Below are 26413 nucleotides of genomic sequence, written 5' to 3'. Positions count from 1 at the left end.
CTGAAATTGAAAAAAACAGGTCTGGCACATCCTGACGGAAATCTATTCCTGCTCCTCCCCCCGGCTGCTTTTTGCTGCTTTTTTTTTAATATCTGGCATTTGTGGAGCACTTAATGGCCGGGATGTTCTGGGGGCCTGAGAGGCTGGGAGGAAGGGGACAAGGGGCACGATGGAGCCACTCTCAGCACTGGCGCCTGGGCGAGGGAAACCTGGGAGAGGGAATGGGAGAGAAGGACTGCGAGATTGCCTATATCTGTGTTTTTCTGAGGATATATGAAGCACAAAAGGCTCCTGGGTTGGCAGCTGCAGCCCAGAAACATGGCTGGGCCGGGTGGCCTCATGCAGCAGCCGGCTTGCCTCCGGGCATGCCCATGATCGCCATGATCTGGCGGCATCGGAGATGCTGCGGGAACTGACATGGGTTGCAGGAGAGGCCCGTGGTGCTAAGCAAAGTGCCACCTCAGTGAGTCCCTGGTGCTGCTTGGCATCTCATGCAGGCATCTGCTGAGTGTTTCGTGTTCATATGGAGCAAGGCAGGGAAGTCTGGTGGTGGCTGGAGCTTCTGGATATGAATATTTAATGGTAATTCAGCTGTGGGTACTCGCTGCAGGTGGGAAGGTATGACACAGCATTAGAAAAACAAATTATTCGGCCATTTTCAGGGCTGGAACCATGCGAGGCAGCAGCGAGGACGGGTGCAGAGTGCGCGTGCCGAGTGTGGGGCCTTTAGCTGTCAATCGAGTCACTGTCAAATATGGAGCTGAGAAATGCTGTAGAGCAACAAGTAGTGCACAGGCCTAAAAGTGTGGCTACAGCAGCTGATTAGAATGGAAGTTCCTTCAGGAAATGGGGAATTAAACAGTGTCTGAGGAGGAAATGTTGGCTGCATGTTACTGAGGAGGCAACAGCGCTGCGGCAATGCTGGGTGCCCCGTGCCCTTCCCCGGGGGTCCGTGTGAGCTCTGGCCGTTCCTGGATCATGGCAGTTTCTGGAGAATGGATGAAACTGATAAATTAGCCCTGGATTTTGGGAGACACAGAGGTGCTGTAAGGGCACAGGGGCAGCAGCCTTGGGCATTGATGGCACAGGGCTGTGTGGCACAGTAGCAGCTCCCACTGGTCTGAGGACTTGTGGTGCTGAGTGATGGCTCCAAGAACACGTTGAGGTGATTTGAGGAAGGCGACACCACCAAATACGGAATGCTGTTTTCCATCAGGCAGTGAAACCACACTTCCTTCGTCTCACTGAGAACTTTCCCAAGCCAGCTGCTGGACTTCGTGGCAAGGAGTTTTTTGGAGGCTGGTAGTGTTTAGATCAATGGCAATATCAGAAACCCCACTGTAAATTTCTAGGGCAAGTGGCAAGCTGGTTTACGGAATGCAGGGAGATGAGAACCTCTGGCTTACGGAAAGCAGCATGAATTAATAATCATTTAATTGGCTTTTCCATTACGTTGCTTGGTTGGGAGATGGAAGTTTAGATGAAGGGGCTGTCAGTGATACTTTAGCTAAAAGAATCTGATGGGTAGGAGGTGGGTGGTGACTTCCTTCCCACCAGGATAGAGAGCAGCAGTTTAGGGGATCCATGCTGGCTTTGCCTCTGGAACCAGTAAAGGAAAGGCCCCCACTTCCAAAGAAGTGCCCATCCACCTCTGGAATAATCCCAGGGAGGACCTCACCTCCTCCTCCTCTGAGAAGCAGAAGCTGCTGAGAAGAAAGAGAAGATCAGTAGAGCTCTAGAAGTTCTGTGGCAGCCCTGCTCCATCACACTTGGCTTTTAGGGGACATTTGTTGAGAAACACAGATCTTCCTCTAAGTCAGCAAATCTGAACTAAATCCATTTAAGGAGTCAAATAACAATACTCTCCAATATGTACATCATACTTTAAACCAGATTCCTTTTCCTGCCCTGCAAGGCCTGGACCTGGAAGCAAGGTGCTGGCCATGGTCATGGCACATGTAGTGTCTCCATGTGCTCCAGTGCCACACAGCCCTTCCAGACCATGGCCTTTTGGACATTTTGAACTCAGGATATTCTGTCCTGTTCTCTCTGCACAGACAGAAGGTCCCATGCTGTGCTCAGAGCTCTGCAGGCAGGTGCCAAGCCATGTCCTCATTCCTCCTGGTAGCAGAGAGTTCTTAATTCCTCTGATCATCTGTGATGTGGACTGAATGTGTCACTTTGTGCATTTGACTGTTTATCAGCAATAAACTTCAGTCTTGGTGTTAAAATTCTCAGTTGAGCTGTCAACTCAAAAACTAATACTTAAAATAAATATCCCATGTGCAACAAATCAGTTATTCTTGGGTCTGGACAATCACCAATAATTCTGGTTCTGAAGGATTAAGGTTATGGGGTTGGATCAAGTGCATTTAATGAAACTGGACACTTAGGAGATGGTACATTTTAATTCCCTGTTACTAATTCTAAGCAGGCTGCTTCACAGTAGAAAGGAGATGAGAAAATACCCTGTTGTGACTCCCAAGGTTGGAGCTGGCATTCAGCAGCCTGGGGTAGCTGATGGTTGGGCTGAATTCAGCCACTGCATCCAAAAACATTCCACTGGTGAGCAGCTGGCAGCAGTCGGTGCCCAGTGCAGGGACACAGCGTGGACCACACAGGAGCCACAGTCACTGGGCTAGAGAGGTCTAAAGGGACCCGAAGCCATGATTGTCACTGTCATCTGCACCCAGTGCAGGTCTGCAGCAGGGCTCACATGTGCCAGACCACCCTCGCAGACCTGGGGTCTCCAGCTGCTCGTCCCAACACCCAACTGCCTGATCGGGGCTGGCATGTCAGTGTCCGAGGTCACACTGAGGACTGGACAGGGTCAGCAGCGATCAGGCTACTGACAAGGGCCACTCACATCACACAGGGCTCGGGTAGGGCATTTAAAGGCAGGGCGGTCCTTCAGCTGCCACAGTGCTGGCTCCTGGTGGTGGTGTCTCCTGCCCGAACCCTCCGGGAGAGACTGTGTTCCTCAGCGGATGAGCAGCAGTTCCTAATGCTCCAAGTACGTTCTTTACAGGAAGCAAGGAAGGTCAGCTCTGGCCCTGCAGACGTCTTTAAGCCCTTTCCAGTTCTGAAGCCCAGGGAGAGTCTTGGTCCAGGCAGTGAGCTGAGCGGAGTAGCCCGTCATTCTGTGAGGGCAGAGCAGGATCTGTGATGGTGTCCGTCAGTCAGCACTGACTGCAAACTCATTCCATGCCTGGTTTGGATATTTTTGTGGAATCGGCAGCACAGCAGAGTCCTGGGGTTTGGGTTTCAGGTACAGCCAGGACTGTACATGCATGCATGGAGGCTGCTGCCCAGCAAGGCATGAAGGACCAGGCATGCAGCTGGCTCTGGGGTCCAAGCCCATTTGGTATGGACAAGCCTACCAGGAGAAATTCAGCAGTCCCAGATCAAATCCTCTAATCCCTGCCTCCCTCTGGCAGTACCATTACCTGTATTATTTGTAATACTTGTTTTCCCTCTCCTGGAAATTATTTTGCCTCTATTCAGCTGAATGCAGAGATGGGGACTAGCAGGGAAGGTAGCTGGAAATGGGAATGCATTCTCCACTGTGATGCGGTACATTTGGAAATAACAGCTCATGCCAGTGCACAGAAGGGTCTTTGGGAAGGAAGCAGTTTGCTGGGATCTGACTCCTGACGATATCATCTGAAACAAGGAGCAGATATCAGCAGGTTCACAAGTTGAGTAGGAGACAGGGGAAAGAGTATGGGGGACTGGCCTGAGAATGCTACAGCGCCTTGTTAATCGGCAGCTGATCCATCATATTAAATATCCAGCTGTCAGATATTACCTTTCAAGTGAAAATGAATAACTCCCATTAAGGGCGAAATGGGTTTGAAGTCGATTCGAGACAGATTAAAGTACCGTTATGAATGTGTGTTCGGGGAGGAGGAGACGGGGGCTGTGTATAATATACTTGTCCTTACAGTTTTTAAATAATAGATGTCCCACAAATTTATGTACTGAAGGCAGCCAGGGTTCGAGGGAGGAGAAAGGTCAGGGATGTGCTTCTCCCAGTGCCACAACTCGTGGAGTGTTTTGCTGTTGACTTCAGGGCTTGTTTGCGTTTCTCTGTTTCAGTGGTATAAAATGGCCTTTCCTCGGCTTATCACAGTGGGAGTGTTTGGGTCCTGTTGGCTGGGTCCCGCCGAAATCAGGATTTTGGCAGGACCATGTGCTAGGAAGCACCAGATCTGCACATTCCTCTGGAGGTGTGGGCTGAGCTGGCCAGAGCCATCCCAACAGCACCACTGCTGCCAGCACAGGTGCCATCGATGGGGCTGACAGCCACAACCAGCAGCCCTCTCCAGGGCAAATGCATTTCAGAGTGTCTGTATGTAGAATACCCCTGGGTCAGCCAGGGGTATGAGTTCTACCTTACCGAGTAAATCCAGTTGCTCCTGGAGGTTACACATGGGCCTTCACCATCTGGCCAAGCATTTGTGTGTCCAATGCAGCCACAGGCCCAGCATCTCCTGCACATGCAGGTTGTTAGCAGCCCCCAGAAACAGATGAGGTCTTTCTGCTTCTGACCACCAGTGACACAGTTCCCTTGCTGTGGGAGATCAGGAAGAATAAACTGGTTTTCGCCAGGTGTGCGTTGTAGGACATAGGTTAGTCCTCAGATTCATCCTCCTCCAAGTCCTTAGGGTGTGTGTCAAGCAGAAAATGGAAGCACTGTCATCGTCCAACCTAGGCCTCTTTGGGCTGTCCTGATGTTAATCACTTTTTGTTGCAGCACCAGCCAGCCAGCCAGAGAAGGAGCTGACGGAGCCTCCAGCATCCTCTAAGCGGATAGCGTTTCCCAGCAGCTCTGAGTCACCTCTCTCCTTTAAGTGGTCAAAAACTTCAGAGGAGACCAAATCAGAGCAGGTAAGATGGAAGAACCTGTCTCTCTGTGCAGGTAATGTGTTTCCAATGTGCCAAAAGCAAAGACTAAAATGGGAGAAAGAGGATGAAAGGCAGTAACTGGTGGTAGAAGGCATCAAATTATTGAAGCCTGGCTGTAAGAGAGGGAAGTAGCAGCTGGAAGAGCTGTGTGATTCATGTGTCTGCTCCGCAGATGTACCAGTGTCCGTATTGCAAGTACAGCAACACAGACGTGAACCGGCTGCGGGTGCACGCCATGACCCAGCACTCGGTGCAGCCCATGCTCCGCTGCCCACTCTGCCAGGACATGCTGAACAACAAGATCCACCTGCAGTTGCACCTCACCCACCTGCACAGCGTGTCACCTGACTGCGTCGAGAAACTCATCATGACGGTAAGTGGCTGTGTAAGCAAGCGTGGCTGCTGCCATCCCAGCGTGTCCACTGCCATCCTGACATGTCCACCACTGTCCCCACAAAGGTGAGGAGCAGAGAGTTGCTGTGGTGGTCAGCTCCTTCACATGTCAGAGCTCTGCCATCAAGGTTTGCTGCACCCTGGTATGTTGTGTCCCTGCTTGAGCCCTGTGAAGCTCAAGTGTTGAGTGATTTCCCTGGGAAATCAGGATAAATACTATTTCCTTGACCTGATGAGGTCAGTGCATGGGATGGCAGCTTGTGCAGAAGCTTCTGGAAGATGCAGAAGCTGATGGGATATATTGTTCCTGTTGTTTCTTCGGTATAATATTTGTTGCAAGGTGTCTACATTTAAGAACTTGTCATCAAGTTTATAAAATAAGTTTTTATTTTGATTCCTGCCAATTCCTTCTGTGTTTTTTTCTTGCACCCTGTTTCTGCTTGTTTTCTCCCTTTTTTGCCAGTTCTTGGCACTGGAGGTGAATAACACTGTGTTTGTTGTAACACTGATGTCCTTTATCAGCTCCTTCCTGTGACATCTTCTGAGCAAGCACATGCAGCATGGCCCAGCTGTTCTCTTACAGTTTTCTTGTCTTCTCTTTCTGTCACTCTTCCTCTCTACAACTCCCTGAAAGAAGGTTGGAGCCAGGTGGGGTAGGTCTCTTCTCCCACATAACAAGTGACAGGACAAGAGGACTAGCTGTAAGCTGCACCAGGGGAAGTTTAGATTGGATATTAGAGAAGATTTCTTCATGGAAGGGATTGGAAGCCCTGGCACAGGCTGCTTAGGGAAGGTGTCAAGTCACCATCCTCATTTTGAGGTGTTCAAAAATCATGTGGATATGGCATTTGAGGACACAGTTTAACGTGGTGGTGGCACTGGGTTGATGGTTGGACTTGGAAGACTAAGGGTCTTCAATGATCCCGTGGTTCTTTTTATGATTCCTTCTTGAAGACAGAAGTCACAGAGTCACAGAATCATAAGTAGTCTTGGGAGGGACCACTGGAATTGCTCCAGTCTAACCGCCCTGCTCTGGCAGGGTCCCTTGAGCATGTTGCTCAGGATTGTGTCCAGACAGCATTTGAGTATCTCCAGGAAAGGAGACTCCAAAGGCTCTCTGGGCAGCCTGTTCCAGTTCCCACTCCATAAGGGCCTTTATGCTCTTACCTTCCTGCTTTGCAGTACCAGCTGCCTGTCCCCTCAGGGCTTCTCAGGATGTAGCTGCGCCATGCTGGCCGCCTGCACACCTGGGTCACGGAGCTGTCCCATCCCAGAGACCACGGCCTCTGTGACCTGTGGCCATTTCATTGGTGCTGCTCAAGTGTGTAAATACCTTCTGGGGGCTTGAACGGCTCTTGTTCACCTCCTAACTACATTAGTGGCAGGTGTTTTGGCTTTCTAAGAGCAGGGACCAGAAGCCAAGCCCCTTCCCTGGGCCAGCAGGTGTAACCAGTTTGTTCAGGGTAGCTGTTACACTGGTGTGGAATGGTTTGTTTTGAGCCAGGCAGGATGTGTGGTCTGGAGCGGGAGTGTTGGGTTGGTCCATCCTCAGGCACATGTCCTCCAGGATATGAGGGAATAGCAGGAGCCTCTCGTGACGGAGCTCAGGACACTCTGCAGAGCAGGTCAGGGACAGTCCCTTAGGTGAGCGCACCTGCTGTGCTAGAGCAGGGCCGCGATGCTCTGCAAGGATCAGCAGAGACTGGCCCAGCCATGATGGTCATCGTCATGTGTATTCCAGGTTTTCCCACCTTTCTTCCTTCTGGCACCTGGAGACACATCTGGGGAGAGGCTTCTCCTTCTCCAGGTCTCACAGCATGGGGTGAAGAAGGTGGGTCTTTTTGTATTATTCTACGGCAACATTTTGAGCAGTCAGTACAGTTTGTGCAGAACATGGCAGTATTGGAGGATCGTAATTTTGCTCATTCTCGTGAAGATCCCATCTTGATTTGATGCGCACGTCAGGTGTTGGTGCCACCGCGAGGGAATTGCAGCCCCGTAGCTGAGAGCCGGGTCCCTCTCGACGCACCGTGTCTGCGCTCAGCGTTGGAGGAGGCTCCAGTTAATAACAACTTATCAGACGCCGTTCAGGAACCTGCAGTGTCTAATATGTCTGTTGCCATGGTAACGGCTCCTGCTTGTGCTCAGCATCTCCAAGCTGCCTGGTCGTGCTCCCTCCTTTTCATATCAGTGAGCAGCAGGGCTGGCTGTCCCATGGGACCCCCTTGTCCTCCCACTGGCCCCGATGCAGGGACAGGGGCTGGCGGGGCTGCCTGAGGAGCAGAGCGCATGCCGTGCCCCAGTGCCACACAGGGACAGGGGCTGGGGCTCACACTGTCCCCCCATCTCCTGCAGCTTCCCTTACATGGGGCTGGTGGATGAGCGTAGCCGAGTTCTCTCTCTGTGGCATCTCAGCCTCTCTGAGTGGGGCCAGGCGCCATCTTTCCCATGGCAGCCTCTGCTTGGGCCTGCTCGACTCGGCGGGGCCCGTAATGAGGGTGAAGTGCAGTTCGCCCGCGTGGGCGATTGACAAGACTGATGGGCTGGAGCTGGGAGAGAGGACGGCTTCCCAAGAGCCTCCAGGAGCGGGAGCTCTCCCTCCTCCCGCAGCCAGCCTTATCCTTCTGCACATTTCTGTCTCGTCATCTCTGCTGTCAGCTTTCTCTTCCTCAGTTTAGGGCATCTTCCCTGTGTTCCAGCCATCTTTCCATCTTTTTCTTTTCTCCCTTGCTTCAGGAGTCATTCCTGCCCATCTCTACCATCTCACTTCCCCCTCCTGCTATCTTTACATTTTTACCCTCTTTCCCGTTGTCTTTTCTTATTGCTCTCTCCCTTCTGCTGTCACTCAATTTTTCTCTCTCCCTCCTTTTCACCCCCTCCCTCTCCCCCCTTTCCCTCTCACTCTGTGTCTCATTCTCCATCTCGGATGAAGGTAATGAAAATAATCGGGCTTCATTAATTCTGAGCCCTGTGAGATGATAGCCATTTGGAGCCATGTTTGCCAATTAGATGGTCTAAATTAGAAGTGACCTTGGTATACTGCCATCACTTTGCCTCTCGGAGTCTAATGAAGCTTTTCACTCCAGCACCCTCTCTCTCTCTCTTTGTAATGGAAATTACCTCCTTTGTCTGGTGGGGAACCTTCCCTCCCGTCTGTATTTCCCCTGGTTTCATAGACATGGGGACAGTGATGTATCTCCTCAGACCTCTTCTAGAGGTTTTCTTTTCAGAACCACATGATTTCAGCGTTTTGGGGTATATTCAGAGGAACTGTACCCTTGTTTGGTGTCCATGGACAGTCAGCACAGGCAGGTGCAGTGTGAGGGGAGCTGGCTGCTCACACCAGCTAAGAGTAATTTTTTGGGCATGTCAGCAATATGCGGGTGTCATATTGATGGGTGTTGGGCTCTGAGCCTCCAGCTCTGCACACGAGCAGCTCTGCAGTTGGTTGTTAAAAATCCAGTAGATCTGGAGGTGGCAGGAGCTGTGCTTGTCGCTGCTGGAGCTTGTCACCAGTGAGGAGTGGGCCCACTGCTTGTTCTGCAGAGGGCTGACAGGTTTGTAGGTGTCAGGGTGTATGGATGCTGGTGGGGCAGGGAGGCAGGAGACCTGGCCCGTCAGCCCTCAGGTGCTCTGTAACAGTCCTCACTGGGCCACTGTGTCCATAGAAATGGCCACTGTTGGCCATTAATGGCCAGGTTGTGCCTGCCTCTCCATGGATCTCATCATCATGAAGACATTTTATCTGCTAAGGGGTCTGAATTTCACCCAAAAGGTAGGGTGCTTGGAAGCAGAGAGGCTTGTCCAGCAACCTCCCATCGTCTAAGGACCTTCTGTGTGGTAACAACAGAACTGAGAGGGACCCATCGGAGCTGCAGGGGATGGTGCTCAGGCTGTGCACAGGATCCAGGGTGACTGAGACGGAGGTGCCATGCTGCAGTGAGCTTTGCTGGTGACTTGTGGGCCAGGAGATGGTAGCTGCAGCCACACAGGGGGTATAGTTTGGTGTTAGACAGAAAAGAACAGGTATGAACAGGAGAAGGGAAGGGAGGAGACAAGCCACATTTGTTGAACTCACAGCTGGAGGGTTGTGTTTTAGTAATGGCTCACACTGACTGATGTGTTGGCATTCTAAAACAGTGTTGGAGACATTGAAACAGGTAGACAGAAGTTGAGGAGGGGGAGGGATGCCAGGATGACACACCAGGTATGTCCTGTGCAGGTGAGAGGGAGGTGGAGAGCATTTGACAGCCGCACGCACTAACAGGGGCTGTGCTCCAGATAAACACACTCCTTTCGATTACTGGAACAGTTCATGGCATGAAATACATCTGCAGTACAAAGTGCTGTGTCGCAGAGCACCGCTCCTGTCTCACCTGCCAGGGAGCCGTGGTCCACTGCACCTTCCTGCCCCATCATGCCCCCACTCTTGGTTTATATGAAAAGCAGCCTCAGCATGCAAGGCAAATTCTGCAGGTCCAAGGAAATGAGATGTCCTCAGATGTTTTTGCAGTGTGAAAGGGCAAACCCTTCCAAAAGAGCAGTCTGGAATTCCGTGTCAGTGCAAAGTGATTTGGAATGTGCAGCCCATTTGCACTCGTATCTTTGCCACCTGCTCGGGGCTGGTCCATAGGGATGAAAAGATGAAGGGTCCTGCCCTAGATCATGGTGTAGGAAAGGGGCAGGAGCAGCCTGGATGGAGCCAGAGGACTAGAGTGGGTCCACTTGCTGACCAGTGCCTTGTTTCCAGTGGTTTGTTCTCCAAGGCCAGCCTATGGCCGCACCGCCACAGTTCCCACATCCATACCCAGAATTTCTAGTTCCCTGCACTTTTTTCCAAGCTTTTTTTCTGTTTGCCTTTGGGAATTTTGTGCCTGTAGCAATTTAATGTACCACAGCCTTTTTTTTCTTCCTTTTTTTTTCCCCTGTGGTGGAGGGAGGATGGAAGGAAGGGAAGGAATGGTGGCTGTGGAGATGCAGGTAGATAAAGGTAATTACTTAAACACATATAGGGCAGGACTTACAGGTTTGGAGCCCCAGATTAAGATGCAGAGGAGCATGTGAGGTTGATGATTATATTTCGGGGAGAGTTAATTGACGGAAGGTGAAGGCAGACAAAGAACCGCTGCTTACTGCCTTCTTGAATCCCAATCAGGAATTATGATTAAAGACGCGGCGAGACAACAGAGGCCTGATGAATTGGTGTCTTTTTTTTTTCTTTTTTGCCGTCATTCACACTTGATTGACTTCAACCTTTCAAGTGCAAAAGTCTCTCTTTTCCATTATTATTCATAGCCATCTGAGTTTTTCTAATTAAAGTGTATGAAAACAATTACTGATCCGTCGTACTGAGCGTGGTGGTGGGGACGGCTGCCGTACTGTAACGCCTATGAAAAGCCACAGCTCTATAATGATGTGCAGCTGAGGTGTTAGATAATTTTATTCTTTTTCTACTCTGTTGGGGTTTTTTTTAATTTCTCATGATTTATTTTTCATAATTCCTAAAGAGCCTAGGAAAGCAGGCTCTTCCTGCTGCTAGAGCTGAGAGGGACAGTTTCTTCTTGCCTCCCCTTCTCGGCGTCCATGCTCGTCCCCCTCCTCCGAGCCCAGCTACTGGAAATTACTATGTGACCTTTCACGTCTCCCAACCCACCGCCCACAGCCATCAGATGCTTCCGTTTAGAGTAGAAGGTGGAATGAGTTTGATGTGCTCAGCTCCCCTCCTGGGATGTGTCAGGTGCCTTCTCTCCTGCTCCATGGGACCTGGCACTTACTGCCACGCACTGGATGGCCCAGGAAGGGGAGGGAGCTCTGTGTCCCTGACAGCTCAGCTCACAGCTCTGCAGCCACTTCTGTGCCACCATTTCATCCTGAGATTTTCCATGAGCTTCAGCTTCCCCACTTCCTATCTCCTGCAGTTCACTCAGAGCCTTGTGGTCCTTGGCTGTGCAGAAAGCCGGGTAAATGGCATGCAGCTGCCACACACATTCTCTCTCCTGAAATCCAGGGTTCAGATGCCCCCTCCATATCTAGCAGAAGGATGGAGAGGCTTGTTTTGCCTCACGCCTGAATGGGAGTGTTTAGTTGTGCCTCACCTTCCCAGCAGTGGGAGGCTGGGAGCAGGAGCACCACAGGCATCACCAGGAGCACCTGGTGAAAGGGGAACGCTGCCTGGGTGTAGGTGGCGTGGGCAGCTGCTCGAGGCTGTAGAGGAGTCTTCACTTGGCACAGGCAGTGACCAGCACGGGCAGCCCTGTGCTGGGTCTGTCTGTCCGGTGCTGTGAGGCAGCGTTCCAGCAGTGCGAGACACTGGCTCCAGACATTCAGAAGGACATTCATTGTCCTGCATCTGATGCCAGCCATGTGCAGGCTGCTGGTGAGATGGCTTGTGACCAGGTATATCCAAAGAACAGAACAGGATGAGTGTGTGCATTTGGCTCTTCCAAAGAGCCTCCAGCTGAGCCATGCAGATTCTCAGCTCTTTAGGAGCGGTGGTGTCCCAGCACTGCACTGGTTTTGCTGGTGCAGGATCTAGCCAAATACTTGAAGAGGAGCAAAGGGAACGCATCAGTCAGAGCAAGGAAAGGGTTACAAAAGCTTTTTATTTCACAATTTGCTTTCTCTTTAGTCCTTCCTTATTCATCCTTTCCTTTGTCACCTCTCTCCTTATTTGTACTTTTCTTTCTCATGCCCCTCCCTTCCCTGCATCGATACACTTTGAAAACAGTGCTGCAATGCTCCCTGGTTCAAGATTACAGTGTACTTTACTAGGTATGATTTAATTAGGGGCCTTATTATGTTTTCAGCAGCTTAAGGTGGGCCTTTCAACTTATCTACCTAATTGGTTGCACAAGAAGTTTCACAGCCCATGACAAAACATTGTCAGTGATCAAAGTCTGAATTCCACATAAAGGAAAAATATTAATAATAAGATTATTCTTCAAGTGTGCACTGCTAATTATGTCCAGAATGTAACTGTAGAAACACTTTTGACTGATTTGAGCTTTGTCTAATAAATATGAGTCTTCAGTGAGCTGTGAAAAATGACGCCTCTGACTTCACAATACCGATGTCTAGTTTTGCCACTGAAGATGTTTAAAATGTTTTCCTGTGTTTTTCCTCTCCCTATGTCTTTTTCCCCTGTCTCTAGGTGACAACCCCTGAGGTGATGATGCCCAGCAGCATGTTCCTCCCAGCAGCTGCTCCAGAGAAGGATGGGAACTCAGGCGCAGAGGAGCTGGGGAAACAGTCTGGTGAGTGCAGGTCAATGAGGTCCATGGTCCCAACCACTCCCTCAACTCTTTATCACCTGGTCAGGGAGCAGTTTCATTCCTGTTAATCCTCTCTTTGATAGGACCAAGACTCAAATACTATGTTCAGTTTGATGAGCCTTCTTTTTCCAAAATAGGTAGGACATCAAAAAGGAACAGTGAAGACAGAGGTGGCTGAATGGCTTTTGCTTGAAAGGGAGAATTGAAGGTGATAAATGCACTAAGGGATGTGTGTGTGAATAATTTCCAGAGATTCAAGGTGGGCAAGGAAGTAAATTGTGTAGGTTTATGCAATGGGCCATGATGAGGTTAATGGGCTGGTATTGAAACAAATGAATGAAGATAGAGGAGAAATGTTAGAAATACTTGTTACGTGGGAGATTAAAAACCACAGAGTATTCAGGACTGAAAGGGGGTGTTGATCTGCCATGGTGTGCTGGTGTAATTTTTGGGTTCGCTCTAATTCTGTTTTCACAGAGATCTCTGAGGATGTGGGGAAGACCCTTTTGCCATCGGACAGCGCAGAGCACAGCGGGGACCCCAAGCCCACTCCGGCTGATCCGAGCGCTGCCCGGGAGGACTCTGGCTTCCTGTGCTGGAAGAAGGGCTGCAGCCAAGTGTTCAAGAGCTCAGCAGCCCTGCAGACACACTTCAATGACGTCCATGCCAAGCGGCCTCAGCTGCCAGTCTCTGACCGCCACGTCTACAAGTACCGCTGCAATCAGTGCAGCCTGGCCTTCAAAACCATTGAGAAGCTGCAGCTCCACTCCCAGTACCACGTCATCCGGGCAGCCACCATGTGCTGCCTCTGCCAGCGCAGCTTCCGAACCTTCCAGGCCCTGAAAAAGCACCTGGAAACCAGCCACCTGGAGCTGAGTGAGGCTGACATTCAGCAGCTGTATGGTGGTCTCTTGGTCAACGGGGACCTCCTCGCTATGGGTGACCCCTCGCTTGCTGAGGACCACACAATAATAGTCGAGGAAGATAAGGAAGAGGAGAGCGACCTGGAAGATAAGCAGAGCCCAACTGGCAGCGATTCGGGGTCGGTGCAAGAGGACTCTGGCTCAGAACCAAAAAGGGCCTTACCCTTCAGGAAGGGCCCTAACTTCACTATGGAGAAATTTCTAGATCCATCTCGCCCATACAAGTGCACAGTCTGCAAGGAGTCATTCACGCAGAAGAACATTCTCCTGGTCCATTACAATTCCGTTTCTCATCTGCATAAACTGAAACGCGCCCTCCAAGAATCTGCTACCGGGCAACCCGAGCCTACCAGCAGCCCAGACAACAAACCTTTCAAGTGTAACACCTGCAACGTGGCCTACAGCCAGAGCTCGACTCTAGAGATCCACATGAGGTCTGTCCTGCACCAGACCAAGGCTCGTGCGGCCAAGCTGGAGGCGGCCGGCGCCAGCAGCAACGGAGCCGGCAACAGCAGCAGCAGCAGCCTCTCCCTGGGTTCGTCCACACCGAGCCCCGTGAGTGCCAGCAACAGCAATGCTTTTGCAACCACCAGCACAAGCACTTCAGGCACCACTCCCATTCCCAGCCTGCTCAACCAGGTGTCCAGTGACAGTGTGGGAATTCCTCCCTTGGGTAACGCTGTAAGCACTAACATCTCCTCCCCTTCAGAGCCCAAAGAGGTGAACCGCAAGAAGCTGGCAGACATGATTGCATCCAGGCAGCAGCAGCAGCAACAGCAGCAGCAGCAGCAGCAGCAACAGCAACAAGCTCAAACCTTGGCACAGGCACAGGCACAGGTCCAGGCCCACCTGCAGCAGGAGCTGCAGCAGCAGGCTGCTCTCCTGCAGTCCCAGCTCTTCAACCCAGCACTTTTGCCACACTTTCCGATGACAACTGAGACCCTTCTGCAGCTGCAGCAGCAGCAGCAGCATCTTCTGTTCCCATTCTACATCCCCAGTGCTGAGTTCCAGCTCAATCCAGAAGTCAGCTTGCCTGTCACCAGTGGTGCACTGACATTGACTGGGACGGGTCCAAGTTTGCTGGAGGACCTGAAGGCACAAGTTCAGCTCCCTCAGCAAAGCCATCCACAGCTCTTGCAGCAGCAGCAAGGTCAGCTGTCCTTGTCACAACCCCACTCCGTCCTGTTACAGCAGAGCCAGCACCCAGAGAAGAAGAATAAATCCGTAGTGAAGGAAAAAGATAAAGAAACCCCACGGGAAAGGGAAAGCGCAGAGAGGGGAGACAATAATGTAACACTGAAGGAGTCTCTTCCTGATAACTTAAAGCCCAAAGAGAAGAAGGACTTTGTGCCAGGCAGCAGTTCAGAGCCCTCCATACTGCCTCCACGGATTGCTTCCGATGCGAGGGGGAACGCCACCAAAGCCTTGCTGGAAAACTTCGGCTTTGAGCTCGTCATTCAGTACAACGAGAACAAGCAAAAGGGGCAGAAGAAAAATGGGAAGACAGAGCAAGGTGAGAACTTAGAAAAGCTGGAGTGTGATACGTGCGGCAAGTTCTTCTCAAACATCCTCATCCTGAAGAGCCACCAAGAGCATGTTCACCAACATTACTTTCCCTTTAAGCAGTTAGAGAGATTTGCCAAACAATACAGAGAACACTACGACAAACTGTACCCACTGCGGCCGCAGACCCCAGAGCCACCGCCCCCGCCTCCACCGCCTCCCCCTCCTCTCCCTCCAGCTCCTCCTCAGCCGGCTGCTGCTCCTGCCATCCCTACTTCTGCCCCACCAATCACCTCTCCCACTATCGCACCAGCCCAGCCATCTGTGCCACTCACCCAGCTCTCCATGCCTATGGAGCTGCCCATCTTCTCACCACTCATGATGCAAACCATGCCCCTGCAGACATTGCCAGCACAGCTGCCGCCTCAGCTGGGCCCTGTAGACCCCCTGCCCGCTGACTTGGCCCAGTTGTACCAGCATCAGCTCAACCCCAGCCTTCTCCAGCAGCAGCAGAACAAGAGGCCACGAACGCGTATCACCGATGACCAGCTCAGAGTCCTTCGGCAGTATTTTGACATTAACAATTCCCCAAGTGAGGAACAGATCAAAGAGATGGCAGACAAATCGGGATTGCCCCAGAAAGTGATCAAGCACTGGTTCAGAAACACCCTGTTCAAGGAGCGCCAACGCAACAAGGACTCCCCGTACAACTTCAGCAACCCTCCCATTACCAGCCTGGAAGAGCTGAAGATAGACTCACGGCCTCCTTCTCCAGAGCCTCAAAAGCAGGAGTACTGGGGAAGCAAGCGGTCCTCTCGAACACGCTTTACTGACTACCAACTCAGAGTCCTGCAAGACTTCTTTGACGCCAATGCTTACCCAAAGGACGATGAATTTGAGCAGCTTTCTAACTTGTTGAACCTCCCAACACGTGTTATAGTGGTGTGGTTCCAGAATGCCCGTCAGAAAGCTAGGAAAAACTATGAGAATCAGGGAGAAGGCAAAGATGGGGAGCGACGGGAGCTCACAAATGACAGATACATTAGAACAAGCAACTTGAACTACCAGTGCAAAAAGTGCAGTCTGGTCTTTCAGCGCATTTTTGATCTCATTAAACACCAGAAAAAGCTTTGTTACAAAGATGAGGATGAGGATGGACAGGATGATAGCCAGAACGAAGACTCTATGGATGCAATAGAGCTCTTGACTCCAACCAGTTCCTCCTGCAGCACACCGATGCCCTCACAAGCTTACAGCACACCTACATCTTCAGCCAATGCGACCTCTTCAGCTTTTCTGCAGCTCACGGCAGAGGCAGATGATTCCTCCACCTTTAGTTCTAAAGTAGAACCTACAGATGAGAAACCAAAGCAGTCTGAACCTCCAAGTACACAGCAAAACCAAACCCAAGAGAAGCAAGTGCAACCAAAGCAAGAGTCTCAGCAGCAACAGGACCAAGGAGAACAAAAGACAAGTTCAACACACCAAAAGATTTCACAGTTATCCTCCCCCTCTTCACTGCAACAGCCACCTCCTCCTCAGCCCCCTCAGTGCTCCTTGTCACAGTCAAGTCCAAGTCCATCTCAGCTCTCACACCTCTCCCTCAAACCTATTCACACGTCCACCCCTCAGCAGCTGGCAAACCTACCTCCTCAGCTAATCCCATACCAGTGTGACCAGTGTAAACTGGCATTTCCTTCCTTCGAGCATTGGCAGGAGCATCAGCAGCTCCATTTCCTGAGTGCACAGAACCAGTTTATCCACCCCCCATTCCTGGACAGAACACTGGATATGCCATTCATGCTTTTTGATCCCAGTAATCCACTACTGGCAAGCCAGCTGCTGTCTGGAACGTTACCACAGATTCCAGCAAGCTCAGCCACCTCACCATCAACTCCAACATCCACCATGAACACGCTGAAGAGAAAGCTGGAGGAAAAGGCCAGTGCAAGCCCTGGAGAGAATGACAGTGGGACTGGGGGAGAAGAACCCCAAAGGGATAAGCGTCTAAGGACAACCATTACCCCTGAGCAGCTGGAAATTCTGTACCAGAAATACTTGCTCGACTCCAACCCCACACGGAAGATGCTGGATCACATTGCACATGAAGTGGGCTTGAAGAAGCGCGTGGTGCAGGTTTGGTTCCAGAACACCCGTGCACGAGAGAGGAAGGGGCAGTTCAGAGCTGTGGGGCCTGCCCAAGCCCACAGACGGTGTCCCTTCTGCCGAGCTCTCTTTAAAGCAAAGACAGCTCTGGAAGCTCATATCCGATCCCGTCACTGGCACGAGGCCAAGCGAGCTGGGTACAACCTTACGCTGTCTGCTATGCTTCTAGACTGTGATGGGGGACTCCAGATGAAAGGAGACATCTTTGATGGAGCCAGCTTTTCCCACATGCCGCCAACTAGCAGTGATGGACAGAGTGTTCCCCTCTCCCCGGTGAACAAGAGTATGGAACTGTCACCTAGAACCCTGCTGAGTCCATCCTCCATTAAGGTGGAAGGGATTGAAGACTTCGAGAGTCCCTCCATGTCCTCAGTCAATCTGAGCTTTGACCAGACAAAGCTGGACAACGATGACTGCTCTTCTGTCAACACTGCAATCACAGATACTACCACAGGAGACGAAGGGAACGCAGACAACGACAGTGCAACAGGGATTGCAACCGAAACCAAATCCTCATCAGGACCCAATGAAGGTCTGACTAAAGCAGCCATGATAGCAATGTCTGAATATGAAGATCGTCTGTCTTCTGGCCTGGTCAGCCCAGCTCCCAGCTTCTACAGCAAAGAGTATGACAATGAAGGTACCGTGGACTATAGTGAAACCTCCAGCCTTGCAGACCCCTGCTCACCCAGCCCTGGTGCAAGTGGTTCAGCCAGCAAATCTGGCGAAAGCGGGGACCGGCCCGGGCAGAAACGCTTTCGCACGCAGATGACTAATCTCCAGCTCAAGGTTCTTAAGTCATGCTTTAATGACTACAGGACACCGACCATGCTGGAGTGTGAGGTCCTGGGCAATGACATTGGACTGCCAAAGAGAGTTGTTCAGGTCTGGTTCCAGAATGCGAGGGCGAAAGAGAAGAAGTCAAAACTCAGCATGGCCAAGCATTTTGGTATAAACCAAACAAGTTACGAGGGACCCAAAACAGAGTGCACTTTGTGTGGCATCAAGTACAGCGCTCGGCTGTCTGTACGTGACCATATCTTCTCTCAACAGCATATCTCCAAAGTTAAAGAAACCATTGGAAGTCAGTTGGATAAGGAAAAGGAGTATTTCGACCCAGCTACTGTACGTCAGTTGATGGCTCAGCAGGAGCTGGACCGAATCAAAAAAGCCAACGAGGTTCTTGGTCTGGCAGCTCAACAGCAGGGCATGTTTGACAACACCCCCCTGCAAGCTCTGAACCTTCCTGCTGCGTACCCAGCACTACAGGGCATCCCTCCAGTCTTGCTCCCAGGCCTCAACAGCCCATCCTTACCTGGCTTCACTCCATCCAACACAGGTGGGTACGGATGTTACCCTGCTTAGGCACACCTTCACTTGGTGCATACATAGCACAAGCAGTTGTTCCCTTGGGAATGACTGATAACAGGATTCCTGGCCCATTAGTTCAGCACGTTGACTTCACAGCAAAAAAGCAGTAGGTATTTTATCTATAATTCCTGAACTCAGGAAGTTTTATAGTAAAGTCTGAACTAGAGCAACATCTAGACATGCTGCATATCCCTGTGTAGAAATCCTGAAGCTCCTTCAAGGAAGTGGGATATAGATTTATCCAATGGAACAGAAGGACTAATGTGCTGAATACACTGTTCATTATTCCTTTCCTTTTGATATTCAGTTTATGTGATACCATCCCAAGCGTTCAAAAATCCAAACTCTTTCTAGGGAAAGGTGTGGTGTGTATGGTAGCACTGGTGACAGATGCCCAGAGCATCTTTATATGTCCCTGTGGTGACCTCTGGGACAAATCCCAGTGCAGCCGAGCATCAGTTTTGAGTGATGGCTGGGTATGACCTGAAAGCACCTCCTCAACAAACAGCGGTGTAGTTGTGGGACAAATCTAGTTTGTATTTTAATAAGATTTTTCTTAACAATGCTACATAAAAATGAAATTTGTCGTAATCCTTTGGGTAGCCTAATCTCAAATACTGAACTTTATCTTTTGAGAATGCTTCTTTCCTTTGTACGTCGTGGATAGGTGGAAAGTCTTAAGTCATGTAGGAAACAGTGGCAGTGGAAGGTGCAGCTCAGTGACCAGCAGTGACCTAAAAAATGTGATCCAAAGGCCTTGTTTCATTATGTGTCTGAAGGGCCTCTGTGCATGCGAGGGGTTTTCCACGTCACCCTTCTCTTCTCACCACAGATCTCATTTCAAAGCTCTCGGCCAGAAGCATCTCCTTGGCAAATCATATCATCACCCTATTGCAGGTTGCTCTGCGCTGTTTGCTTAGTGCCCCAGATTTATAACAACAATTAAAATTACTTTTTTGCAGTTCAGTCCATATTGTTGCTTTTATTTTTCTCCAAAGCCCAGAATGTATCCTGGGGAGATGGGACTGCATCTGATGAATCTTAAATGCTGCCAGTGACTGCCCAGACAGGACTGAACTGTTTAGAAAGTCAAACAGACTGTTTGTGGCCTTTAGATAAAACTCCAAAGGTCAGGCTATGGCAGCTCCAGGCCTGTCAGAGCAGATAAGGCCATGCATCCAGGAATGCTGTGAATTACCTCCTGCTCCTTCACTTGAACCTCTCAGGGATGTTCACCTGGGAAACATCCATTTCAATGGTGTCCATCCATAGCATGCCCTTATCTGAGATCTCCAGGGCCACTGCGTGGAGCCTCATTCCATACCTGTCCTGTTGTCACAAATCATTCTGTCTCACCACCAGGTCAGGAGCAGACACAGGTTTTAGAAGGGTTTGGGTCAGCCATGGCTGCACCCTCCCAGCTGCAGCCACTCTCCTCATGGCCCTTCTGCAGCTCCTTGGCAGTACAGCCTAAAATAAAAGTCACCATGCTTCCACGGCTGGTTCCCGGCTCCACCACTGTTCCTGCCCAGGCTGGCCTCTGAGCAGCCTCTGCAGCAGATTCCTGCTCAGGAGCTGGGGAATGTACAGAGCTGTGCCAACGGGACATTGGAGCTTTATTTTGGGAGTTTTTCCCCAAATGGCATCAAGGGAGTTGCCAAGCAAAATGTTCCTCTTCAGGAGCATATTTGCCAGCTGCAGCAGCCATGACTAACGGAGGTGACTCCAGGAGCACACTCCTCTCACGCCCAGCCACTGTGAGAGCAGAAATTGGCACCAGGGACAGTATTGCTAGTGGCTATTCCTGCTGTCGGGAAGAAGGACAGGCTTCACGTTCCACCATTAATCTGTCTCCTTAATGAGGAAGCCTCACTACACTTCTAATTCCACCCAAAACACAATGCTTATGCCCAGGGGAGATGTCTGACCACCACATAAACTCTGGAATTGCTCAGAAGCTGAGCATCCAGAGCCCCTGACATTAGAGAGAGGGAGGGAAGGGGTTGCTTTAGAGATTTGTGGATTCATGAACATCAGCCTAATAAGGACAAAATAAATTAGGTTTAGCCTGTTCAGTCTCCAGTTGCCATGACCAGGGCTTGCCAATCTATAAAGACTTTAGCAAGACGAGCAGTGCTGAGCATTCCCACCCTTTGGCGTGGCGCCATCCTGCTGCTGGAGTCCTTTGGCCCAAGGACCCGTTAGAGCAGATCCTGACATGAGTGTTAATCATTTGGGAATTTCAGAGGAGTCAGTAAAACATCAGCTGTGCTGGGCATCCTGGGTGCTGGTGGTTGTCCCCATCACCCATCATGCGGTCAGTGCCTCTGGGCAGTGCGGCCAAGGCAGCTGCAGGCAATGGGGGCAGAGGGGGCATGTCCCCACCATGCGGGGCCCATGGAGTGGGACAGGAGCCCTTCTCCAGAGTGAGCAGCAGGGACGGGCTCTCTGACCTGTGCTGCAGCAATGCCTCAGCTCAGGCCAGTCGCTGCCCTCATACAGAGGAGATGGAGGCTCCAGGGCACTTGTGGGGTGGACTGGGGTCACCCTCCTCGTGCTTTCTGCCTGCCCAGCACCAAGTGACTTTACACGTCTCTCTCTCCCTCTTGCAGCTTTAACTTCTCCCAAACCCAGCCTGATGGGCCTGCCCAGCACAAGCGTCCCTTCACCCGGCCTCCCCACCTCTGGATTACCAAATAAACAGCCCCCGGCCGCACTGAGCTCACCCACCCCAGCACAAGCCACGGCGGCCGTGGCCCCACAGCAGCCGCCAGCTACGACCCCGCAGCAGCCACCCCCCGCACAGCGCAAGGAGAAGGAGAACGAGAAGGCAAAAGAGAAGGAGAAGGCACCCAAGGGGAAGGGGGACACCCTGCCAGGGCCCAAGAAGGAAAAGGGGGAGGCACCGGCAGGCACCCTCGCGGCCCCGCTGCCCACCATGGAGTACGCGGTGGAGCCTGCCCAGCTCCAGGCGCTGCAGGCCGCCCTGAATTCGGACCCCACCACCTTGCTGACGAGCCAGTTCCTTCCTTACTTTGTTCCCGGCTTTTCTCCCTACTACGCCCCACAGATCCCTGGCGCCCTGCAGAGCGGGTACCTGCAGCCCATGTACGGCATGGAGGGGCTGTTCCCCTACAGCCCCGCACTGTCACAGGCGCTGCTGGGGCTGTCTCCTGGCTCACTGCTGCAGCAGTACCAGCAATACCAGCAGAGTCTGCAGGAGGCATTGCAGCAGCAGCAGCGACAGCAGCAGCAGCAGCAGCAGCAGCAGCAGCAGCAGCAGCAGCAGAAAGCGCAGCAGCCCAAAGGAAGCCAAACCCCCGTCCCCACGGGGGCTGCCACCCCGGACAAAGACCCTGCCAAAGAACCCCCCAAGCAAGAAGAGCAGAAGAACGCACCCCGCGAGGTGTCCCCCCTCCTGCCCAAACCCCAAGAAGAGCCTGAAGCGGAAGGCAAGGGCGCGGAGTCGCTCTGCGACCCTTTCATTGTCCCAAAGGTGCAGTACAAGCTGGTCTGCCGCAAGTGCCAGGCGTGCTTCGGCGACCAGGAGGCGGCCAGCGACCACCTGAAGTCCCTCTGCTTCTTCGGCCAGTCTGTGGCGAACCTGCATGAGATGGTGCTTCACGTGCCCACCGGCAGCGGCCAGGGCAGCGGCTCGTACCAGTGCGTGGCGTGCGAGAGCACGGTGTGTGGGGACGAAGCCCTCAGTCAGCATCTCGAGTCAGCCCCGCACAAACATCGAACAATCACAAGAGCAGCAAGAAACGCCAAAGAGCACCCCAGTCTATTACCTCACTCTGCCTGCCCCCCCGACCCCAGCACCGCATCTACCTCGCAGTCGGCCGCTCACTCAAACGACAGCCCCCCGCCCCCCCGGCCCCCCCCGGCTTCCCCCCACGCCTCCAGAAAGCCCTGGCCCCCGGCAGCCCCGCGCAACCCGCCAGGGAAGCCGCCGCCGCCGCCTTTCCCTCCTCTCTCCTCATCTTCAACGGTTACCTCAAGTTCATGCAGCACCTCAGGGGTTCAGCCCTCGATGCCAACAGACGACTATTCGGAGGAGTCTGACACGGATCTTAGCCAAAAGTCAGATGGACCGGCGAGCCCGGCGGAGGGGCCCCAGGACCCCGGCTGCCCTAAGGACAGTGGTCTAGCTAGCGTAGGAATGGACACCTTCAGATTGTAAGCTTTGAAGATGAACAATGAAAATGAATTTAAATAAAAAAAGTTAATAACAAACCAATTTCAAAAATAGACTAACTGCAATTCCAAAGCTTCTAACCAAAAAAAAAAAAAAAGAAAAAAGAAAAAAAGAAAAAGCGTGGGTTGTTTTCCCATATAATGATGCCGGTGGGTTTTACATTTCTTTTTTCCTTTCCTTTTAATAAAATAAAACTTTAAAAAAGAAAAAAAAATCTGTTACATTTGTCCTCTTGAAGGTACTGTTGGTCTGGGAGACGAAGGCCCGTGCTGCCTCCTCGCACCTGCGGAGCTCGCACCCCTGTACATTGCCCCTGTCTGATCCCCCGTTGATAGCACAGCAGAGCCCGGCAGCGCTGTATGGGAAAGCAGCCCACCTGGAGACAGTTTTAGATTTCTTGCTATCTTAGCATTCAGATACCAATGGCTTGCTAAAAGAAAAAAGAAATGTAATGTCTTTTTATTCTCAGGTCAATCGCTCACACTTTGTTCTGTTTTCAGAATCATTGTTTTATATATATATATATATACATATATATATAATTTCTTTCGTTTGTTTTGGGGGTTTTGTTTTGGTTTGGTTTTGTTCCAGAAAAGGATTTTTTTTTGTTGTTGTTTTTTTGGGTTTTTTGGGGGTTTTTTGTTAATTTAAAATGGGCAGAAAGTATTCAAGAGAAAAACAATGTGAACTGCTTTAGCTTTTCGGGGATTTTAAGGGTAGCTTTTCTGCTGAAGCCAATTCCAAGGGGAAAAGTAAAGCACTCCCACTTTCAGAAAAAAAAAAAAACCCACACAAAGAGTGTTGAGGACTTGGAGCTTAAAAAAATAAGTTTTAAAACAACTGACTTTCTGTATTTATGATAGATATGACCATTTTTGGTGTTGAGTAGATTGTTGCATTGGAAATGAACTGAAGCAGTATGGTAGATTTAAAAGAAAAAACCCTTTTGTGTACATTTAGCTTTTGTATGGTCCAGCTGACGGCTTCTCATTTGATGTTGTCTTGTTCATTCCTAGACAGATAGATTGCGATCCATCGACTCGCCTGAGCTTTTCTCCCCTTTGTACCTTTATCCCCGTCCCCATCCTGTAATCTTCCACTTATGGTCGCTACCTTCATTTCTTAGAGGGTGGTTGCATAATTATTTTATAAAAACTAAAGAAAGAAGTTCAAAGGGTTTTGGGGGTCAGTAGGATCCCTTGCAGAATATTTTTTGTTGGGGGTTTGAAACTTTTTAAGGCATATACATGCGATTTACCTATGTCTGTTACCCTTGTGCACTTATTTTATTCTTATTTTCCATTTCTCTTTTTTTCTTCTCTTTTTCTTCCCCTCTTCCTTTACTCATTTTGTAAATGCTTCAAAGACTCTGTTCCTGACCTCTGAGCATCGGTTCTGTTTGTGTAATTAGGCTGCACTCTGTTCCTTCTTTTGAAAAAAAAAAAAAAAAAGGTTTTGTTACATTTTTTTCTCTAAAGAAAATTCATGCTTTAAATAAAATCCAAAGACATACCCTTCACCACTGGTGCAGAATGAGCAAAAAGGATTCTTTTTACTTGAGAATTTGTTTCTGATTTAAACAAACAAGTCTAAGTTTAAATAAAGAATAAAAAAAACGTACCCAGGTTGTTATCTGTGCTTCTTCTGCAAGCAGAGAGACAACTCTTAGCGAGCACCCAGTGCACCCCAGGCAGGTTTCTCTTTCCAAGATCTCTCCATGGCAGCAGCGGGTGCCAGGCTCAGGGAGGCCTGGAGCCCCCCGGCCCCCCCAGCCCGCACGCACCTCAACTGGCCCAGACTTTGAAAGGAAAACTTTATGCTGCTAAAATGTAGATTTTGGAGACGTAGATACTTTGCTGTTCCCTTCCATAGCCAAAAGCCAACAGAAATAACCTCTTTCCACCCTGTTTCCTCCGCCCAAAAGCACGAGAGCCTTCTGCCCGCCATCATCATCCTCCTCCTGCTTCAGAAGGGAACTTTGAAGACTGTGAACGCAGGTTCCTCCCGCTGCCTCCGGCCGCTCCTCCCCGGGCTGAAGCCACTCGCCACCTCCGTGAGCGACTGGAGCATCTGAGAGACGAGTGCGGGTTCGGTTTCTAGCGGGACACTTATATTTTTATGGAGTTTTGGTTTTAGTTTGATGAAAGACTAGATCCTGAACTGTTGTACATATTTCTGACTAGGCTAATGCACAGTGCAAATTCCTTTTTTAATTGTTTTTTAAGTAGTCGATACTAAAGCGTAAACCACCGGATGTTCCTCCCGGGACCCAGCTGTAGCATAAGGTGTCAAAAACAGAACCACGTACCCATGGAGCGTTTGCTGTTTTAACAAACTGTTTTCTTTAACAGAAGTTCTTGTATTTCTCCCTGTGTTTGAGATGAACATTTTTTAAATTCTAAAGTTGTACAGTTTTTTTTCCATTATTTTATCTTGTTTGTAATTCTATGAAATATATATATATATATATTTTTTGCCATTTAACTGTTGTATGTTACTCTGTCTGTATCATATAGAAATTTTTTTGTTTGGTTTTGTTTTGGATTCTCTCTGTGATGCCAGTTCCCAGTTTAACACAAACTTTATCTGTCCAGTTCCGCAAGGTCTCTTTTGGAAACCCTTTTGTTTTGTCTTGTTTTGTTTCGTTTTTTTAATTATATTGCTTGGTCATAGTGCAATTTCTCTCTCCTCCTTCCCCCTCCTCCTTCCCACCCACTAAAAGGTTTTATAAATTCATTTCCTTGTATTTTTTCTAAATGTTTCTAGAGACTATTTCAGTGCGAGGTTGCCTCCTCCTCCTCTTGCAGCCCAGCTGCCTGGGGCCGATGCAGGGACCCCAGTGCCGTGGGGCTGTGGGAGCGACGGCGGCGCACGGGAGCCCCCGCGCGACCCCAGCCCACGCGAGGCCTTTGCAGCAAGTGGCAGAGCAGGGCCAGGCTGGGCACGAGGAAAACAAACTTAGCATTAAGCGGGTTTCTGTTTTATTTTTAATAAAAAGCTTTTTTAAGTGGTGAAGATGGCCAAAGTTTCATACAATTGAGAATAAAGAGAAGCGTCAGGGGTGTGCGGGGCCACCCGGGGCGGGTGGGCAACAAGGTGGGTGGACACAGCCAGCACGCTCACCAAAATATATTTTGCTTTAAAAAAAAAAATAAAAGCTTTTAAATAGAAGCAGAAGTTGGGTTGGTTGGTCGGTCGGTCGGTCGGTCGCTTGGTTGGTGGTTGGTCAGTTGGTTGGCGCTGATACTGCCCACTGTGAAACAAAACTCTGACTATTTTTTTGTTTTTATTGGGGGGGGGGGGCAAGTTTGGGTAGAACAGAAAGCATAAATGAGGTGAAGAGGGTTATGAACAGCCTTTGCAATGTACAAAAACTAGAGCAAGTGAAACCAAAAATGATGTTCTTGGTGTTTTTCTATACTGTAGTCTTGTTAGCTTTTCTGTTACTGTAACAATGCTGATCTCGAACTGTACCAAAATACATGAGACTGACAGAAACAAACCACATGGAACTTTCAAAACTTTAAAAAACTTGTCACAAAAGACTTTGTTGTCATAGTTGAGTTGACTGTAGATGGTAATTGAGTATACTCCTTTGGAACTATTTCATCACGTATGTTTCCTGCTCATTGTGATACATTAAAAAAAGATGAGCAAAAGCTCTCGTCTCGATGTCCCGC

At 50.3% G+C, this 26413-nt stretch overlaps 1 protein-coding gene across 4 annotated transcripts in view; it reads left to right on the top strand.

Annotated features, from left to right (window-relative positions):
• ZFHX3 (zinc finger homeobox 3) overlaps positions 1-24358 on the top strand; it is a 401385-nt gene extending 377027 nt beyond the window's left edge. For all 4 annotated transcript variants that reach the window (XM_032121503.1, XM_032121504.1, XM_032121505.1 and 1 more), the window contains 5 exons: positions 4757-4890; positions 5081-5281; positions 12452-12554; positions 13050-18503; positions 21148-24358. In XM_032121503.1, coding sequence (XP_031977394.1) covers positions 4757-4890; positions 5081-5281; positions 12452-12554; positions 13050-18503; positions 21148-22718 — 7463 coding nt within the window. In that variant the 3' untranslated portion in view covers positions 22719-24358. The remainder of the gene's footprint in view (positions 1-4756; positions 4891-5080; positions 5282-12451; positions 12555-13049; positions 18504-21147) is intronic.
• The last annotated feature ends 2055 nt before the right edge of the window (positions 24359-26413 follow it).

The sequence above is a fragment of the Corvus moneduloides genome, chromosome 12 (genome assembly GCF_009650955.1).
Source record: "Corvus moneduloides isolate bCorMon1 chromosome 12, bCorMon1.pri, whole genome shotgun sequence".
In the NCBI taxonomy this organism is placed as follows: Eukaryota; Metazoa; Chordata; class Aves; order Passeriformes; family Corvidae; genus Corvus; species Corvus moneduloides.
Note: the sequence above shows the minus strand (reverse complement) of the source record. Positions and strands in the feature narration are given on the sequence as shown.